The sequence below is a fragment of the Montipora capricornis genome, chromosome 11, assembly GCF_036669925.1.
Source record: "Montipora capricornis isolate CH-2021 chromosome 11, ASM3666992v2, whole genome shotgun sequence".
Lineage (NCBI taxonomy): Eukaryota > Metazoa > Cnidaria > Anthozoa > Scleractinia > Acroporidae > Montipora > Montipora capricornis.
Window position 1 is genome coordinate 7,792,910 of NC_090893.1, and position 14,853 is coordinate 7,807,762.

Consider the following 14,853-nt stretch of genomic DNA (forward strand, 5'->3'; position numbering starts at 1 on the left):
GATATTTTTCCCGCGCTTTGAGCAAGTTACATGGAACTGCTATGAATTTGGATTGGTTCACTGAGCTGTTTGCACCTGCTGTGATTGGTCGACGTAATTACTTTAGTATTTGTTTTACGACACTCAACTGAACACCACTCTAATGCGTTACGAATGAGCTTTGAATAGCTTCTGGACTCAAAGTTATACGAATTCTGGATTCAGGTAAATTATTATAATTAATTGCTTTAAAAAATTTGTATAAATTAATTCGTGTTGATATGTACTATTCACCGTTGTGTCTTGAAGTCTGGGTAGGTTTCTTTAGTGAATCCAGAAAGGTAAAGAGTGCTAAGTTGTTTGAGCTTTCGTTGAAGAGACCCACTGAGAGAAAATGTGAATGTGAATTTCGCAAAGTTATTATAAAAATGAAAGGCGTTTTCCCTTAACGTTCACAACTACTTGACTTAATTTGGTTCTTGGGGGTGCAATGGTGTGGCATTGTCTAACAGCGCCTCGGGCTCAAGACCATTTTTTTCTGTTGATCGAGCGTGCCTGCTTTGGGTGTGAATGTTTCTGAAAACACACTACTATATAGCTCTTTTTCATCTAGAAAATTACGTATTCCCATAGCCAGACTGGGCCTGTCATCTACTGTGACAGCTGTTCCTAAACAAATGAAAGGCAGCCATGTTGTTCTAAAGATTGAACTTAATTCCTATGCAAACAATTTCTTGTGTTTCGGTTTAAACTCAAGGTCATTGATCTTGTGGGTAACCAATCTCTTGAAACCGATGCGACAATGAGGTAATGCAAAATTGCTGGTGAACAAACAAAAGAAGCTGATGAGAGATCTTTTATTTTCGTCCACCAACATGACAGCGATGACGTATTGTGGAAATCACATATCTGTGTTATCTGTACTCATTAATTGATTAATACTGTACTTCGGTTACATACTTTAAAAAGACTTTGGACATCTCGGAACAATTGATATGATGTTTAAAATACACGGCGAAAGATCAACTTTATCTTAACTTTACCTTTTTGGATATTCGCTCATGCAAATGCAGTCTTTCAAATAAACTTAATAACATGACGCTCCCGCAATTTCACATCATAGCTTCTTTTTTTCGTAGGCTTGGCTTGTATTTCGGTATCAGTTCTAAATTCACGTGGTGGATATATCTACATCCCATGTGGTAAAACAGCCTGCAGTGAGTATGTTGGCGAGTTGGAGAACTTTGAACAGTTCACTGAAGTGCTCTTATGCAAGGATAAGAATAAACTTGGTAAGGGAGTAACCGTCATAGAGAGCGTTGCTGTAATAAGCTTCGACGAAAGTCTTGCTTTCCGGCCAATTTCTGTACGTTCACACAAATGTCAATATCTGCTTAACTCTACAGTTTGCTCTTTTAATTAGAATCCAGTACCTCGTTGAAGAGATGATGAAACAACCGAGTCTTCGAACAGGAAGTGGCTATGCTAGTAATCAGAAGTCCATAGGCTCGACTAGGTCACTAGATTGGCGGGTCTAAAACACAGGTCACATTCCACTGGTCAAGACTAGAAGTCCCTGCTCCACTGATGACCAACGAAACCAAAAGTTTTCCCTAGACCTGAAACAACATTTTTGCAGAATGATTAGGGTCAAGAGACACTTTTGTGTTCTTTATTTATCTGTAGCACAGTTGCAAGTACAATGACCTGTGACCCGTGACCTCTGCTTTAGACCCGCCGTAACACCTCCACCGTACATAACCTATGAGGGCAGTTAGGAGAGTATGTATGTTAATATGGTAGAAGATATCTCATGATTGGTTGTGCAATGTGGGGGAAAGTTGTTGTTGTTTTTTTCACTTGAAATTCATTTATTATTGCGTAATGCTTTCAAGCTGAGGATGACATCATGGTCCAGTTTGCCATCTGGGAGCGTGGTGACATAGGCGTCGAACAACTCTCTGGTCGCCTGAAACTCAGCTTAAGACATGCGCTTTGCGACCTTTTGGCGGAATACTACCTGTTGACTGCGCCGTTGTCAAAAGTCCCCGACAAGTACTGTAAAACTCAGCGGATAACACGTCCAAGGTCTTGTTCTGAGCCTTGTTTGGAAAAGACTCTCACGCCAAAAAGCCCTGCAGCAACTGAAAGGTCCTCAAAGCGCAGACTAGATTTTTACAGTCACTCTGGGTTCCGAGGAAGGAAGGTTTCATCGGGAGGGCATCGACAAACATCGTTGACGGAGAACACCATGTCATCCGGGTCCACAGGTAGGCATATTCAAAGTTTTCATTGTGTTCATTTAAATTTTGTCTTAACTGTAGCTCACGCTAAGAATGGAAAACAAAGGCAAACTTCATTATGTCTTTATCCCTTTCTATTATGCATTCTATGCTGGGACATGTATTGAAAACTAAAATCGATCCAGCAATCGAGTTCACTCACGTGATCAGTAACCTTGTTTTACCACGGAAACAAAAGAAAACTATTGTAGACACAATTGTCCATCGTTTTTTGTCTCTACGCAACGAACCTTGCATTTGGACGATGACGGGAGATTTTAAGAGTAGCAGAAAAGTTCGTTTTCATAGGTTTACTGTAAGGTAATTTCCTTTTCGCAGGGACCCCATGCAAGACGCAAACCAATCCGTTCCTTTCCGGGCGAGCAAGTGTTTCATCTACACATCCAGTTTCCAGGCAAAGCACCCTGGAAGATGAAGTGTTCAAATCGGAAGCTGTTCTTGCGGAAGGTTACGAGGAGAAGCTGAAAGTGGCAGGTAAAGTACTAACAAAAGGCAAACGTTAGAACACAAGTAAAATTAAATGCATTTTTAGATAACACGAACGAAGTTGTCAGTGGTCAGCTTAGGCAGCAAGCGGCACTTGTACGTTCTTGTACTTCGTAAGAAATCGACTGTACAGCAATTCAGTGTATTACCGTCTCATATTTTGCGCGTTCTCTTGACCAAATATGGTAAAATGGCGTGATAGTGGAATAATAAATTTGCCTTATTCCGGGACATTTATCTCTGGAATAGAGTTATTACACCTTTCAGGAACCGGCCTCTGAAGTTGACGGATTCCTGAGCTTCGTTTGTTATCATCGTGACAACTCTGGTAAATTAGGCTTATGAACACAGCAACAGAGAGTCATGAGCATCCATACTAGTATTTTGTAGGACATAGGTTCTTCTCCTGTTAAAGGGAACTTCCACTAAATCACAGGAAATGGCCTTTACAGCCAAGTTAGTCTAAATATTTTTCCAAGAATAAATACGTTTTAGAATCGCCTATTTTTGTTTTCCAAATTTCGTTGGCACCGCTATCTTGAGTAATTGTGACGCGTAACAATGGCTCTATTGTTATTCGCCAAAGCTCTTTGTGTCAGAACAATAGGTCACGATTATTCAAGATGCCGGCGCCCGCGAAATTTGAAAGTGAAAATAAACGATTTTAAAATTGAGTTTTCCTGGTACAAACACTTTAAAAAAAAAATCGAATAAATTCAAATTTACATATTCTGCAGGAAGATTGGAGGTTCCCTTTCAGAGCTCTTGGTTTATTTCCTGACTATCCCTCTTCATTTTTTTCCCTTCGAAGGTAATGAAACGCCTTTTCAGTTCAAACTGGAATCAACGCCCGAAGTTTCGAAGGCGCAAGGCAACGTACAGGCCCCGTCTGATGTGGAACGGACGTTCGAGAGTTTCACGGCAGCTGAGATCCAGGAATCCCAAGAATTTACTTCACAGCCGGGTACACCTGTGTCGGATCACGTTGTGTTTTCTTCGAAAATGGAAGGAACGCCATTAAAGCGTGAAATGTCTCGAACATTGTCATCGGTAAGTGCTGGTCAGTCTTGGGATGGACAAACAATTTGGCAGGATATGGAAACCAAGCGCAAAAAGGAACAAGAAACCCGGGTGAAACGGAGTCAGTTTGAGAATGGAGAACGAGGAGAACTTCATCCGAGGTAAAAATAGATGGAGACCGGCCTTATACAGCACACTGCACCTGAGAAAAGTACTGCTTGGTAGCTTATATTTGAATGGTCACACTTCAGGATTACACCCTCAGACTCGAAATATAAAACACCTTGTACAGCATAATAAACAACACCACAGGAAAGTACTTCTCAGTAGCTTTCATTTGAATGGTCACAATAAAAGACAGAACCACCTTGTACAGCATAATAAACAGCACCACAGGAAAGTACTGCTCAGTAGCTTTCATTTGAATACTCACACAATAGCATTACACCCAAACCAACATGTACTGCATGGTAAATAGCACCAAAAAAAAAACTACTGATCAGTCGTGTTATGTTTTGGTTACGACTTCCTAAACGTAAACACTGAATTAGGGGGAAAACCTTTTTATTGTATTTTTATGAAATCTTTTAAGGCTAATTTCAGTCTCGTGTAGGATTCGGCTCTAACCTTAATTCCTAATGTTTACACCTGTCCTTTTTTTAGCCTTCAGGGTTTAGGGCAAGATATGTTTGCTTTCTTCTTTGATCTGGGTGTGTCATCTGTTTATCGCATTGATGGCAAATTGGTGAACAATTTTGCGTTAGATCATTTCCTGTCTGAGCTTGTGAACCTGATCTCATCGATTTGTCCTGACTTCAAGCCAAAAGTATACCGTGAAGCGCCTTGGTGAGTACAATTATTTGTAAGTCGGTTTAAGCTCCTCCAGTCACTTATAATGTTCTTGACACGTGTATGAGACTTCTTCTGTTAAGTTATCAAGTATTAACGGGCAAGTGGGAAATTTCAAAGAAAAGTTCATGGCTCAGTTTTTCAAAGTATAGTGAATGTTTTGTGTTCTATCCTCCTTACTCATTGACCAACTCACTTACTTAGTGACTGATACACTTAACAAATTGATGTCAGTTTTTCATGCGTCTGTCCTGTTATTGATCATGAATTTCACTTGCTGACTCAATGATTGAAGGACTGACTGCTGACTGACTGAATGACTGGCGCACATACTCATTGACTCACTTACTTGATGACTCAATGACTCACGAATTGACAGACCGGCTAACTCCGGCTCCATGTACGGGCAATCTCAAGTCAAGTGTGCTCACAAATAAAAAGTTGACAAAGCACTTAACTTGTTTTGGGGCGATTTGTCCTTTGAATGAGCAGGCCAAGATGTTTACCACGTCTATCAATAAGGTTTAAAAGGTGGAATCTTGCAGCCATATTATAGTAAATGAATCAAGAGGAAAGAAATAACCGTGAACAATAGCTCCAGAATTCAGGCTTAACATCAAACCACTCTCCACGTTTTCGGGATTTGTTATTAAGCTGTCTGGTAATACATTGTTATACAATGCTGTGTATTTTAACTCAACAGTAATCGCACTGGGGCAACAGACAGTGGCGACTCAGTAAAAATCAAGTGTTTTCCTTATTTCCCAGCAAGACAACCTCTAAAGGTATAGCCGATAAATGTCAAAAACTGTAACGTATTTTCGTTTGGGTTGGCCTGTATTCCAATTCGGATTAACGGAATAACTGGAATAAAATTTTCCTAAAGGGCATGTATTCCGTAAACGAAAGAGTTTTTGCGAAGGTGGCTTAGGTTCTAACGCTCGGGGTATTCTTGCAATGACTATGCAGCAGGTTGGTGGGCTGCCGAGGGTTTTCGCGGTTTTCCATTGGAATATGAATTGCATTTCCAGTGCAATGCATATTATGATCATAACCAACGGTTCACCCTCACTGTCCATTGAAAAGATCATTCAAGCAGAGGCGTGTGTTAACTTCCCTTTGTCAATATGTGTTCAATACCATATGAACGGTAGATCTATCTTGACATGAATGTACGAAGTAGTTAGTGGTTAATAAGTATTAATTACTTAATGACCATTCTGTAGTTTAGATAAAGAATACTATTATTAGGGTAACATTTGAACTATGTTGAGATTTACAGCGGTATATGTGACATGAATAATGTCTCTCTTGGCTCTGTCATGAATTTTTTATTAATTTTGCAATCGAATATTATAATGCATATTTTTTCTTTGTTCACGTTACTTAAGAGTCTGGTTTGTTGCAAAGCCATAAAAAGACGGGGAAAAGGGTTTTCCCGCCGTTTTCCAGCTTGAATTAATGTCCGTTTTTTCCGTAGACTCAAGATGTGGATGAATCATCGGCAGACAGGTCCGGCAAAAGGTTTGCGCCGCTTCCACACTCGTCCAATTTCTTTGTTGTGGTTGGTCGAAACGTGGACCAATGGCGAGCAAGTATGGGATTAGAGGAAGGTATGTGCGAAGTCAGATTTTGAACTTTTCCTTTTACTTGGGTATTAAAAATCCAAAAAAATGGAATGTAGAAGACGTGATTTGGAAAAACATTGACGACGTTTCAACGCTATCCTAACGTTATTATCAAGTTAAAAACATGAGATCGAGTGAAAATTAAAAGTTGCAACACCGTTGAAGGAATATTGATATTAGACTTGCAAGAGCGCATTTAACGGTATTTATCTCTTCATTTATTAACCGGGCCAAAATATCATCACCTCCTTAACAATAGCATCATCATCATCATCACCATCGACATTTATTGGTCGCAAATGTTATGTAGTTGAGTACGAGTGTTCTGCTAATTTGGGAGACAGTAAAGCAAATGTTAGTGTTTGCAGAGAGGGAAAAACCTCTCGAGTACAGAACCAACAAACTCAACCCAGTTGTGACGTCCATTCCGGGAATCGAACCCAGGACACATTAGTGAGAGGCGAGTTCTCCCACCACTGCGCCATCCCTGGGTCCCATTTGCGAGAATGCCATCCTTTGACCTTTCTGTCCTAGGAGTATTCAAGACACATGTCACCCAATCCTAGTATAATGTCCCAGCTCCATCAAATGTTTTGTTCTCAGTTGTAGAGCATTTGAATTAGTAATCTGAGGGTCAGAAGATCGACTCCTCTCCAGGAGCAATCTGTTATGAAAGCAGGAAGGTTCTCACCGAGGGCCCGTTTCTCGAAAGTTCCAATAACATTTTGGGCCTGAAAAGCCATTTATGAAACTGCCATCCGCTTGTTTGATATGCTGGTCTTTTAACACGTTTATAAGGTAACAAAAACCAAAAGAATTGCAAACAACCTCTCCGTTCTTAAGATAAACAAGGAGTTATGACACTCGAAAAAGGTCCGAAAAGTCTGGGAACTTTCGAGGAACGGGCCCCAGGGGTCGTATAGTGTATTTTCCGTTACGATTTACAGCTCTTATTGAAGAAAAAAAATCTTGTTCTTTGTCTTCCTATTCATATTTTGGTTCCTTTTCTTGTCGTTTGTAGATTTGTCGCAGGAAGATCCGAATGCTCGTCCAAAGAGTACGTATTCTTCGGAATCTTTATTCAGTTGCAAGGGATGTAATTCCATGCTAAATGTGTTATCTTATTATATGGAGGAGAGTGTTTTACTGGGAACTAAACCACTCGTAGATTCCATACGCCATTTCATCCGGGACCCGAGTGACGTATTTTCCGTATGTCACCTTTGTGAGTGTCGTATCGTTCAATGACGTCACGATTCCCGCCTTTTTTTTCCCGCCTTTTTTTATAAAGCCCAGCGTATTTGTAAAACTTGACTACTTTGAAACACAATAAAATCGGAAATATTCAATATTTAGTCTCCATATGATAAATAGAACATTACACGTTGGCTCGAAGATATGAATTTTATGTTCTCGTAGCAAAAACAATATCTCACTCGTTCGCTTCGCTCACTCGTGAGTTATTGTTCTTGCCACTCGAACATAAAATTCATATCTTCTCGCCACCGTGTAATATCCTCTATATCTCTAGAGGTCTCGGTCCTTTTGGTCAGTGTATATCAAGGATAACGATCTCCATCTGGTTCCGCTAGATATGTCCAGAAATTCAGCGTGACGAGTTTCATGTCCTGTATGATAAATTCTCGCCCTTTTCCTGAACGTCCTTATCAGATGTATCTAGAGAACTCCGTAGGGTCCCTCTGACTTCGAACGACATGGTGAGAGACAAAATGGTTTGCCAAATCTCTGAAAGTTCTATTCTTGATTTTTCTTATTTTAACACCTGTCGCTAACCTGTTGGTTACCTGTCGGTAGTCTGTCGGTAGTCTGTCGGTAGTCTGTCGGGCGCCTGTTGGTGAAGGGGAGCTGTTCTTCACGATTACTCATTTGACATCAAGTCGAATTCAGTTCAGGATTGTAGTTAGAATAATGTTGAGTCCTACAAGAAGATACAGCGGGACTGTTCCAAGGGAAATCATTACGATTGCAAAGAAAAGTCCTAAAAAGAGACCTTCGACACCGATTAGGCACGAATTTTCTAGAACGAGTGCAAGAAGGACGTGGAAAAGAGAAAACATAAATTTAGAAATGTGAAAGATGGCCTGTTCATACTTGGAAAAAAGGCAAAATCCATGAAATCCGGCAAAAACCAATGAGAGATGGGAAGAATGTTAGTCCTTTCCGCCGCGCGCAGCTGGAGGCTAGAGCTGGCTGTTCTCGGTATTTACTGACTCGGTCCGATCAAGTCTTTCGGAAAGACTCGATCTCTAAGGACGAAGATATTCTCAACGTTACTTTTTTTTTCTCCTTTTCATTTTAGTACGTCCAGCTCTGCAGCGTTTTAAGCCGCTGGATTCCAATGCACCAACACCAGGAAGGACTTTTTCAGATACAACGTCTTTAGCTAGTCTGTCCGTGGGAGGGGTCCCCAGACAAAAGTTTTTACTTGTCACCGTATTGGACAGAGATGTAAGTTCCTTGGAAATTTGGTGGACTTTGAATTGTTGTTTTCTCTGTGATGACCTGACCTATTTAGACTTGTGTAAACTTAATGAAACCACCAGCCTCTCTCTGATCGATAGGCCAGGTAGCAAAACCGCGATTGTGGCATAGTGCAAATCAAGATATTACGGGGGAGGAGTGCATGGGAGCGTTTTTTTTTTTTCTCGACGACTTTTTGAGAGTTGCCAGCTGGCAGACGTTTTGCAGGCTCTTTCGCTTGCTCGTAGCTATTTTATCTTTTCATTCATGAATTGCTGTTTCTTTCTCGTAATAGGTAATAGCTTTTACGTACAACTGGGCTGCAGATTTGAACCAGACCTTTGACAAACAGTTGCATCGCTTGTTAAATTGGAGTAACGCCCGTTGCCATCTGACCTCTTGTCTTCTGAGCCAGAAATTGGGTTTGTTCCACCACACACTTTTTGCAGACATCAACAAAGGAAAGGAGGGGAAGGTACTTGGATTTTTCTCTCTCTGTCATACAAGGACCCATGCAAAGCAGACGACCCATTAATGAATGCACTGCGCGTTTCCAATACACTAACGCGCGTATGTTAACACAGAGGAATTCACGCGTGACGCAAGCCGTCCATAGACATAAGAAACAAACTTTTCAATTAACAAAACTATAAAATTCGAGGGTTATGCTCATGGGTAAAGAGGCCCAAACGAAAACACAGAAAGATCAAACAAAGACGCTAAAAAAACCATAGTGAATACGCACGAAGCACATCTAGCGATTAAACGGTAACCTGCACAAGCGAGCGCTCACGTAACTAATGCTATGCGTTGATATTATCTTCAAAAGGACATGAACCCGTTTGTTTGTCTGCCAATGATAAAGATGTGATGTCTCTGATTAGCTGTCCCGGGCCACCCTCTCGTGATGTAAGTAAGACCAATTTGCGATTGCTTTTTGCTCTCATTTTTATTGAATTTGTCAGTCAGACAGTCAGTCAGTTGGTTACGTAGTGAGTTGCTAAGTTAGTTAAATAGATGATTAGTAAGGTACTTGGGTAGCCCTGTTTGAATACTAAGCCGCTAGTTGGTTAGTTAGTCTAAATTTTAGTCGTTGGTTTTAATTTGGTTATCATATTCTTACAGCGAGAGCGGGCCTTGCAAAGACAACTGCCGCCATCTCCAAACATTCTCGTCTTTGATGAAGTCCTCCGCGATGTGACACCTCCGAAGCCTCTTTATCGTGCAACGTATTTTCACAATCGAGACCTTGTTAAGAGGCATGGGTACCAGTTTCAGGTAATTGCTTCACTGTTGTGTCCAGTTTGGAGCTTATGTTTTGCGCGTATTCTGTTTGTAGTTTAGTGTTAGAATATTTCTGAGCGTGATAATTACAAGTCCATTGTGATGGTGACATCGGAATAAAAACGTCTTATAGCAATGGAAGGCAACCGAAAGTTTTCCTTTGTTTTGGCAGTGATTGCACCCACGTTTTCGAGAAAATCGTCTGTTTGATATATGAAATTGAGTGGTACAGGTAGCTTCGCGTCAATACGGGATAAAGGAAACTTCTCGACGTCCGTCCGTTGCTCGAGATGCCAGTGATGGTGGTACTGGTGATGATGATGATGATGATGATGATGACGATGACGATGACGATGACGATGACGATGACGATGACGATGACGACAACTATGGCGATGATGATGGTGATGGAAATGACGATGTAGATTATATTATTATGATTAGCATGCATTTGTCTCAGAGGCTGCTTAATAGTTAAATCAATCTTTTCATTTTTCGTTGCGAAAATGTCTCGTTTCGTTTTCCTTTTTTCAGGAAATTCGTTTCGTGCAGATAAAGAGTAAGTGCGCAACTTCTGTTTCAAGTCCAGTAAAACTGTCAAGTCATCTTCTGAAAACTGAAGGGAGTAGTCGTTTATACATTAAGGTTTAAAACGAAGCTGCCCGATTTTGCCCTCTCGGTTGGCTGAAGCTGTTTTATCAAGATAACTTATGGCGCTTTCCATTTGACAGAACTGACAGCAGACCAGACATTTGGGAAGGACTAACTCTATAACGCCTTCAAATTTAACGCACTTCGAGGATGTTATGTACTCCTCCAGAAGAATGCAAGTGTTCCCTCAAATTGTTGCATTTTCTTTGCAAACTGACGGGTCTGGCTGGCCAGGTCTGACTAAAGAAAACCGCCCTTAAGCCGTTTGAACTTTGCTCAATAAATAAACAAGACTACAGTAATAAAAGAAGTATAAAAATGAAGTAATTTGTTGTCTTTTTCAGAGGCCATTCTAGAGCAGACTTTGGATGATCTTGACCTTATGTGGCAGCGTACACCTCCATATGTTTCAGACAGTGTGGAGTATCAAGAAAATGAAAACCACCTTTTCTAGAAACGGCAATTCCTGGCAGTAACTTTTCTGTCTCCCAAAATTAATGAAACGTATTTGTTTTAGCTTGTTTCTTTCTGTGAACCTCTGCCAGGCGAAGAAGTTCCAAAAGTAAACATTTACCTGCTTAAAAAAAAAATTCGCGGGGACAAATTTCATCTGAACCTATAGTTTGATGGCCGAGCTTTCATAAGCTTTTGCAGCTCATTGGCAGAGCATCCAAACTAGTAATAGGGGGGTCATAGGCTCGACCCATTTGTCGCGATATTCAGTCATTTATTTCGCCGTAAACCGCAAGCGAGATATAATTCTCTTCAATTAACATACACCTCAAATGCTAGGTCTCCATTCTTTGCTATGAAGTGGCGCTATAAAAAGGAAGTGCTCCACCCTATGCGTCAGCTGGAATCCATTGATTATACGACATAGTGAGAAAATGAAGTCAGATCTCGTAAGAGATAATCCAGTCTACGGGTGAATAAACGATTGATTATCTCAAGAACAGAAAGGGCAACGATGTCCTTTAAAATGGTATTAACGGATTGTTCGAGAAAGGCCTTGTATGTCATATCAAAACGTTTTCCTCGTGGATTAAGGAGTTTGAGAACGCACACGTTGTTAGCGGGGTATTGTATTTAGTCGCCAGTATAGTACGCTATCTGCTATGATAGTGTGCGGACCACCTGAAACGTGGATGTAGCTGGAAAGGCCTTCAGTGTTACGAAATAACACACAGTCGTCACAGCAAGCGATATGTTTGTTGCACCCGGTGTTGGTAACCTTCGCGAAGAAATTGTGCAGATTTGTCACAAGCAGATTTGCATGGCGGCGACACTTGACAGTTTGTTCACTTTTACTATAGGTTTCCGTAGCGCCTTTCGGTAGCGCCTTTGTTTTTTACATAGCCGCCCTCCTCAATTGCCAGAGGAGCCGAATTTGCGGGCTAAAATTTGATTGTAGTACATCTAGCGCGTTTCAAATATGAAAGTTGAACTCTGGGTGAACTCTATTTTGGTTCTAACAGGAAGACAAAATTGAGACGCTTACAGCGATCGTCCGATGCGACTTCATTACTTGCGCAGTCACCTCTACTGGGGTTTCATCCCAACTGGAGACAAAACGTTCTGCCATAGCGTCGAAAGACGTTACCGAAGAGAAAAAGGCGAAGAAGGTACAGATAATTATGTACTTATTTGAGAGCTCAGTCCTCTTGTGCTCTTGTCAGGGCCATTGAAACAAATTATAAACAACACACCAACTCTTCCACAATTCCATCTGGCACTAACCAGCCCAGTTGGCTATTTACAAGTGCAGTCGAGAAGTTGAGCGATGACCATCTAGAATAACTTGAGAGTCGGAACCAATTTCGGACCATAAAGTCGCAGCCCTAACCATTTTCGCGGGAATCTATGAACGCCTCTCTTTTTACTTTAAATTCAATCTTGTTTTCAGGCGTTACTCTAATAGGCTTGCTCCACTATGCCATATAAAATCCCTTTAAAGGTCCATTATCCTTTTCCGCCCTGGAGAATAGCGAACGCTCGAAACTTCAGCTTTCCTAGTTTCTTTAGCGCTGTCTAGAGCGGCCGCAACCGGTATAGCGAGTTCACGGGTTCCATTTACCCATTGAATGTCTCGAATTTTTCAGGCTTCACTACGCAATTGCTAAAATTTCGTTCATAACTGCTAGGATCATCGCTTCACTTGAGTTCAATATCCCCAGTTCAATATATGATTCAGTTCATGTATCATCTCGTTCGTTGAACTCAATTCATCATGGGAACATTTGAACCCACAAATGACCAGCTCCTAACATCAGTAGCTTCATCGCTCAGTTGTTTTAAGCGCTCGCACTGGCATTCGCGAGGTCACGGGTTCACACCCCGTTGTCTCGTGTACTGGCTGAATTTTTCTGACTTCTCTTCGCAATTGCTAAAATTGAGTTCATAACTGCAAGATCCTAGCCTTCACGTGATCCGTTAAGACTACCAAGTTTCTGTAGTTTTGAATTAAGAGCTGATTTACCTTCGTTGTTTTTCTGCAGGACTGAATGAACAGGAGACTCGTCCACAGGAAGAGGTGTGGCATCAGGACTTAAAATCAGCCTATAGCCAACAGTAACAAGCAATACATGCAGTCACTGCAGTTCATTGTGGTTCCGACCCTGCCCCCATCACCTAATCCCAGTCGAAGGTAGGGAGCGAAAATGGACAGCAAACGGCGAAAGAGGTGTCCCTATGACGCACTATCGCCTTCTCTTCATGCAAGCTTCAGTGCTGTTGTTTCGTTTTGTTTCTCTTTGTCGTATCTTTATTTTATGTTTTCTCTAGGTGTTTCACCAATGGAATTTGTTTGCGATTCACACATGTTGTTAACGCACCACCCTTACTTTTTTTCAATACAGACCCCGTTTAGCGTTGAACTTACTCAAAGTCTTGGTCTGATCCACGTGCTTCTTTGCTACTGTGACCTTAATAGTAGCACTGCGGACGGGGGCACGTGCGTTGAAAGATTTGAAAATGGAAGGCTATCAATGGGGATTTATTGAGATAAATCCCCCGTTTCGGAGAATATATACCGACTTGATCTGATCTGCTCTGTTTGACCGACCTCATAGATTATCCTGCCTTTTATTCCCCGAAATAATTGATTATTTTTCCAACTGGTTTTGCTTCTTCTCAAAGAAGACAATCGCTTGTTCTTTAGACATATGGGTCGTTCAGTCGTCGGTGCCAAGCCGCGAAAGATTCTAGTGTGGTGATGCAAGGAAAGAACACTTTTCCAAAGACCGAAAAGAGAATCATCTTTGTTACTTGCAAAGGGCATCGCCTGGAGGGATTATGCTGCTGGAACTTGTCTTTCAAGTGAGGTTTGACTTCAGTACCATAACAAAATCCAAGTCATACTTGAGGGGCTTTCTCTTTGCTGATTATTTTTTCAGTCCCATTACTTGGATCAGCGAAGAAAATGTAAAGAGAAACTTCATATTGATGAGTTCCGTTTGTGACGACGCAAAACGACGTGAGGTGCTTTTCTTTGCTGATTATTTTTTTCAGTCCCATTACTTGGATCAGCGAAGAAATATAAAGAGAAATGTCATATTGATCAGTTCCGTTTGTGAGGACGCACAACGACATACTTTTTTTAAAATTCTCGCCTTGATCGATTTGTTTGTTTGTTTGTTTGTTTGTTTAGGGCTGTTTCTTCGTGTGGCCGGCTGTATTCCCTTGGATGCTCGCAGATACCCTCAGGCAAAACGCTAGCGTACAGGTGATGATTGAGTGTCCAAAAGAACCAACCATTCCGACAGTCGCAACAGACTTAACAACACGATGAGCCAATTAGAATTCGAATGAACTACATTCGTTCAAAGTGCGGGAAAGGCGCGCGTACAATTCAAGTCATGATTAGACTTGGTTGTGTTTGTCATTGCTTGAAAAAGTGATGCGTAAAACTACAGCCATCATTAAATGCAGCGGGAATGTGCTCGTGCAATTAAGTCGCGTTTGGTCTTGGTTTTTGGCACCCAAGATTTTAAACAATAACAAATATAGCATACGCCCTCAGGTAATTTCTATCATGTAAATTGTTTAGATCCGCGATTATATCTTAACATGCTGAAGGCTCCCTCGAGTTAACACGTTCCTGATGAAGAAGTGTGTCGTGTGCTGTGGATACGCTGATGTTGCGACAACTTGATAAAAGTAAAGTCAATTTACTT

The 14,853-nt window shown here is 41.2% G+C and overlaps 1 protein-coding gene across 1 annotated transcript in view; it reads left to right on the forward strand.

Moving 5' to 3' along the window:
- Positions 1-14,853, forward strand: part of LOC138023057 (KICSTOR complex protein SZT2-like) — a 90,186-nt gene that overhangs the window by 44,807 nt on the left and 30,526 nt on the right. Inside the window, exons 42-56 of the mRNA XM_068870088.1 lie at positions 1,119-1,271; positions 1,875-2,249; positions 2,601-2,756; positions 3,580-3,949; positions 4,452-4,634; positions 5,341-5,422; positions 6,118-6,250; positions 7,287-7,322; positions 8,586-8,734; positions 9,042-9,221; positions 9,576-9,613; positions 9,712-9,718; positions 9,872-10,024; positions 10,263-10,451; positions 12,157-12,303. Coding sequence (XP_068726189.1) covers positions 1,119-1,271; positions 1,875-2,249; positions 2,601-2,756; positions 3,580-3,949; positions 4,452-4,634; positions 5,341-5,422; positions 6,118-6,250; positions 7,287-7,322; positions 8,586-8,734; positions 9,042-9,221; positions 9,576-9,613; positions 9,712-9,718; positions 9,872-10,024; positions 10,263-10,451; positions 12,157-12,303 — 2,351 coding nt within the window. The remainder of the gene's footprint in view (positions 1-1,118; positions 1,272-1,874; positions 2,250-2,600; positions 2,757-3,579; positions 3,950-4,451; positions 4,635-5,340; positions 5,423-6,117; positions 6,251-7,286; positions 7,323-8,585; positions 8,735-9,041; positions 9,222-9,575; positions 9,614-9,711; positions 9,719-9,871; positions 10,025-10,262; positions 10,452-12,156; positions 12,304-14,853) is intronic.